At 37.9% G+C, this 6000-nt stretch overlaps 1 protein-coding gene across 2 annotated transcripts; it reads left to right on the forward strand.

The window, feature by feature from the left end:
* Positions 1 to 1389: 1389 nt before the first annotated feature.
* Positions 1390 to 5692, forward strand: fam89a (family with sequence similarity 89 member A). 2 transcript variants are annotated; one of them, XM_067418553.1, is made up of 3 exons: positions 1394 to 1493; positions 1581 to 1820; positions 3698 to 5692. In XM_067418553.1, the coding sequence occupies exons 2-3, from the start codon at positions 1605 to 1607 to the stop codon at positions 3971 to 3973; spliced, it is 492 nt and encodes a 163-aa protein (XP_067274654.1). In that variant the 5' UTR covers positions 1394 to 1493; positions 1581 to 1604; the 3' UTR covers positions 3974 to 5692. The 2 variants fall into 2 exon arrangements, with proteins under 2 accessions (XP_067274653.1, XP_067274654.1); XM_067418552.1 differs by having other exon boundaries at positions 1390 to 1820.
* Positions 5693 to 6000: the final 308 nt, after the last annotated feature.

Consider the following 6000-nt stretch of genomic DNA (forward strand, 5'->3'; position numbering starts at 1 on the left):
TAGCCGAATCAAATTCTGTTATTTCCTGTTAACACTGTGAAGCTGCTTTAAAAACAACTGGCCTCGTAAAAAGCGCTAGGCAATATAAATAATGGTGACTTGACTCCCAAATCTGTATAAATGTCTTTGTTCTGATGTACAAAAGGGAAGATACTGCAAAGAATGTTTGTAACCAAGCAGATCTCGGCAGCCATTGACTAGTGGGGAGAAAAGTACTAGTCAATGGGGACATTCTTCCAAATATCACAATATTTACACAGGTTTGAAACTAGTTGAGGATGAGTAAATGAATTTTCATTTTTGAAAGGAACTTCCCCTTTAAATTAGTCTTCGGAAAGGAATTTATCAGACTTCTATTTCTGTGTATTTTGTATTTTGTCAAATAGGATGGAACAGATCGGCTAATACCACAAACAAAATCACATATCTGTGATTCTTTTTCCCCCACCTAAAAATATGATCACTTCCTGGAGGATGATTGCATTACATTAGGACATGATGAGGGCAGGAACAAACAAAGACTGTTCTACAAAAAAATGTACAGGTACTGTAAATTGCTTTATGATTTAAAGTGATATAATAAGGCACTTTGTTGATGCGCTACAAAACTGAGAAATGACACAAGAACCGATAAAGAAAGGATACTTTGCATTTGTTTGGGTCCACGTTGTTTTTTTAATATGACAAAATGTCCTTGTGGCCAGGTCTTTATCCCAAACTCACCATTGTCAAGAGTCTCAAACACTGGTAAACAGTTTCTTCCAGATTGTGGATATTAATTGATAAAGGAGGCAGGGAAGTTTAGCAGCATCTGAGCTGTCTTTGTGTGTCTGTGTGCACATGCTGTCTTTGTAATGGCCTCATGTCAATGCTTTGTGTCCAGCTGCAGCAGGGTGTGTTGTGTCAGAGGGGCGGATCCGTGGCTGATCGTGGTCACCATCTGCCCGCTACTGACACCTTTGTTCCGTGTTGGGATTCCGGCCCTGACCTCACCCTGAGTCAATTCATCTGGCCATTTCCTGCCCATGTGTTCTTCAAGCCAAGGTCTGAGCTGCCATTAGAGGACTGTGATCTGGATTTAACCCAGTAATCACAATTCCAATGCTAAATTAGAATATAACAGCATACATGCAACACATGTATGTTAATAAAGGTGTTTTTTTTTTTTTTACACTTCTTAAAGTGAATAATAATTTTATATAATTGCATTATTATTTTTTAAACGGATCAGTAGCAAATCCAAATAGTATACATGTGATGAAATGAAAATGTAGGTTACCACACAATAGCTCGCTGCGCTTTGATCAGAAGATTAAATCAGAACTTAATTCTCATGAATATTCAATGACCCTCCTGTCCGTCATTGGCGGCCACGCCCAGTCTGCTCTGGGTCTCTTTAAAGCGACAGGAAGTGCGAGCTCTAGCCCCACAGATTATAGGTGTTGTTCGGAGCGGTGGCTGTTATATGGGTTTTTCGACGTCGGAGCGTAAAGGTCTTTAAGAAAATTATCACATGCCGTTGATGTACACTCGTCTGTAAGCAGAGCTTGTTATTTGTGAATGTTATTATGAATGGTAAGGTTGGGAATGGAGCAGCGGGCGGTATGCTGGCCTGTATTGAGGGTCTGCCGCCGCTGCCCAAGAGCCTGAGCGGACTGCTCAACTCCAGCGGCGGGTCGTGGAGAGAGATGGAGAGGATGTACGTGAAGAAGACCATGATTCAGGATGACTTAAGTCGAGGAAGGAATAACGCGGACAATCTGCTGACGAATAAGCCAGCAAACCTGGATGCCGCTCTGGCTTTGCTTAGAAAAGAGATGGTAAGGGGTGCAGAATAGTAAGCAACAGCTGTTCTCCTGACTGCAGGCTTACATTTAACTTGTCAGTGCTTGTGAGCTCCCGAACGACAACATGTTTGGACATCATGAGCGAATCGAACTTTTTTTTTGGAACGCGAATGGATTCAAATGTTCATTTCGAAATATTTGAATGCGCCTGTGATTTTTCGTTTCGAATGTTTGGAACAAGTCTGGGATTGATGCTTAAAGGATGTGATCGTGATCCTAAACAATATTTGACCTTAAATGATTTGAACACTCATTTCCAACAATGTTCGATTCGAATGGTCGGATCGGCACATTCCGAACTTGCTTTGGAAATGTTTTAAATGCATTTGATGTCAAAAAAAAAAAAGTGTTTCTAATGATCCTGAAAAAAACAAACATGATTTGAATGTTTTGAGCGTCCGGTGATTCCCATAGTGTTTGATTTGGATCGCTCTTGAGTTAAACACAACTTATTTGTGTCTTGTATTAAACACAACTTGTAACAAAAAGCTTGTAACATGCCCAAAAGTATGTAGTCTTTGCTTCAAGTAACGTTACATCACTTTTTATTGGTATGTTTTATTTATTTTTTTGCTTGTAAATTCCCAACACTGTTCCATTTGTATATTCTGATCGCCCTGTGACGAACAAATAACTTTGGTTTGTACGTTTTTAACTTGCCTCTGATGCCCAAAATGTTCGATTTGAATGTTCGGAACTAGTCTTTGATGCCCAAAAATATTTGCTTTAAATGCTTTGAACTAGACGCTCAATTTATTTTTTATTTGAACACTTTTGTGATATCCAACAATGTTCGATTCAAATGTTCGCTTCGTAGATTCAGACCTTCAGACTTTTTACGTGATGCGTAAAAATGTTCAGTTTGAATGTTTAAAATGTGCCTGTGTTAAACAAAAATGCTTGGTTCCCATGTTCTGAGCTTATCTGTGACGCCTAGAAATTATTTTTAGAAAACAATTTGATTGTTTTGAAGTTTGATTTAGACATGTTAATTAAAGAAATAGTTCACCCAAAAAAATTAATAATTTTAAATAAGACATTTTTCTTTCAGACGAATACAATCAGAGTTATATTAAACAAATGTCCTGATTAATTCAAGCTTTATAATGGCAGCCCAAAATTTAAGCCCAAAATAGAGCATCCATCCATTATAAAAGTAATATGCATGGCTCCAGTGTTAATAAAGGCCTTCTGAAGTGAAGAAAAATATCCATATTTAAAACTTTGTAAAGTAAAATATCTAGCTTCCATATTTAACTTGCGCTGTTCAAAATGCTTATGCTACGTCTGACGTCATCATTGCGCCAGTAAGATACGGAAGGCGGTCCGCCGAAAGCTAGATATTTTAAATATGTTTATTTACAAAAAAAAATAAAATCTTACAAAAATCCATCCATTTGCTTCAGAAGGCCTTTATTAACCCCCCAGAGCCGTGTGAATAACTTTCATAATAGATGGATCCACTTTTTTTTTTTCATAATAGATGGATGCCATTATAATGCTTGGATTAGCCAGGATATTTTTTAATATAACTCTGATTGTATTCGTCTGAGTGTCATATACAGCTGGGATGGCTAGCAGGTGAGTAAATCATGGGGTGATTTTCATTTTTGGATGAACTATCCCTTTAAAAACAACTTGCTGTAACATTTGATCACTGAGAAAAGATCAAACCATTACAATGTCAGCACAATGGTGTAACAAGGCTTGGAATGCAAGCACAAAATATACATTATATGACTTTGCTAAATACCACAGGTAGATTTCAAAGTAAATGTTTGCACCGGTATGCAATTTGTTGCCCCTTTTGATCTTTCTGCGAGCACTCATTAGAGTTTGTGTTTGCGCAGGTGGGTTTGCGGCAGCAGGACATGTCCCTCCTCTGTCAGCTCTGGTCCCTTCACGAGTCCATCCAGGAGTACAAAGGCAGCTGCCAGGACCTCGCCGCCGTGTCCAGTGCAGATGGACCGTACGGGATGGAGAATGGCTATTTCGATGAGGATGAGGAATATTATACTGAATCCGGTATGACGCCAGCCGAAACGCCGGATGGAAATGATACATCTCCTAAAAATGGGACGTCCAAGGACAGCTGGATACATGACTCGTTCCATATCACAATATAAATCGCTTGACTTTTTTTCTTTTCTTTTCGTTAATGAAAACAAGCTGTGCCATAATTTAGTTTGCTGGCATTGGTTAGTTTTACAGCAGACTCTATCTATAGGAAATATTAAATGAGGATTATTATTTATTGTATAATATACAACATTATAGTATTTTTTCTTTCCTGATTTAATCAACGTCGGACATTTTATAAGATCATTTTTATAAGGGGAGAAGCATATCATTTCATAATGATGTTTACAGTAAATCATATTTAAACTTGCGTTGGTGAATTTATAGACAATGGTTTGACGCTTCACCCCTTTGGATTTAGAAAAGTCTTAATTCTTGCTGAGCAGTCGCTCACCGGGTGCTTACCTGAAACAGGGGTTTGTTTTTATTGAAAATATGAATTCTGAGTATGCTGGAAATGCTACCTATTCTTCGCTGAAATGTAATCCAGGGTATAACCAGCACAAAGAGCTTGTGACAGCATCACCAAAACAAAACTCAATCTTCCAGTTTACTTATTGTATTATGTATTGTGTAACTCATTATGAACATATCTGTATACTGTATAAGTAAATCAATAACCAGCTCCATAACATTTCCATAGCGCTTCCTTCCCACCTTATGTAAACCTATGCTAGATCATGTATTGTAGATGTTTTATTTATTTCCTTATAATTGCTGCTTGGATTCAGTCTTCCATTGCGCTTTCAGTGCATTTCATAGGAGAATCATTTTCTCTTTTTGCTCAAATGTCAAGTGACATTCAAAATGTGAGGTAATAAACTGTTTTGGCAAGTACATACGGGCCATCATCCACCAAAAAAACAACAACTGCGTATGCATATTGTGAATGTTATCATAGCATGCCATAATGTAAGCATTAACGTGATGTGCAAGCAAACAAATGCCTAGAATTCAAAAAGTGCATCATTGTGGATCATCCGATTCTGACTGAGGACTGACAATCTTCAGAGACGTTTCATCTACAAGAATATTAATATCAGCAGAGATTGAATCTGTTCTACCTCTTGTGTGTTTGAGCTCTGAAGTGTTTTTTTCTCTCTTGCACCAGCAGACACAATCAAGGCGCTTTTTTCAATCCCAGCATTTCTGATTTCATTTGAACACTTCCGATTTGTAACCTTCCTTGGCTCAATTCTGAGAAAAATAAAATATGGATCTTGTTATGCAACCACACGGCTTTAGGTGCTTTGACCAAAAGCAGCACTGAACCTCACACGTCGTGCCTTGACGCACCTCGGCTTTGAATCCAGGTGTTTTTGCCATTGCTGGCCCTTTGTTATCATGTAATTTCATATCTACATCCAGCATCCATTTCAGTCCCCCACGCTGACAGCAGAACGGTCCACCCTGAAAACGCCTCCTCATTATCTTCACCCTGCCGTGATTTATTGCTGCGATCCTGCTGGGAAATTCCCGCTCGGATTCTGTAATTTGCGTAAAAAGTCAGTTTTTGGCCTGTTTGATCTCTGGTTGGTCGTGAAATTAATTCTGCAGTTGTTTTGTATACACAGATGCTACGTTATTCTGTTAGATGGCTTTTGTCTTGTGTGTTTGAATTTGATGTTTTTGGTCAGTCCGTGTTCGCAAATGTTTTCTCAAAGTTGTCAGATGTGTATGAATTGATCATTGATAAGGGAATGATCCCTTTTGTATGTTTTATTGTGTGTGTTAGCTATATAAAATAAATATAACGATGTCCTGTTTTTCGTTGTTGCTACTTTTCTGTCACATATACTATACATATACAGAGGCAAGAAAAAGTAATTTAACCCCTTGCAGAATATGTGAATAATTTGAACTAAAATGCATTGTTTTATTTAGTGCTGTCCTGAATAAGATATTTTACATAATTTGTTTTTACATATATAGTCCACAAGACAAATGCTGAGTTTATTAAAATGACCCTATTGAAAAGTTTATGAACCACTGATTTTTAATACTGTGTTGTTCCCTCGATGATCTGCAGCTGTTTTATTTGTTTTGTGGTGGTTGTGTAAGTCCCTTGATTATA

This window comes from Pseudorasbora parva, chromosome 15 (genome assembly GCF_024679245.1).
Source record: "Pseudorasbora parva isolate DD20220531a chromosome 15, ASM2467924v1, whole genome shotgun sequence".
NCBI lineage: Eukaryota > Metazoa > Chordata > Actinopteri > Cypriniformes > Gobionidae > Pseudorasbora > Pseudorasbora parva.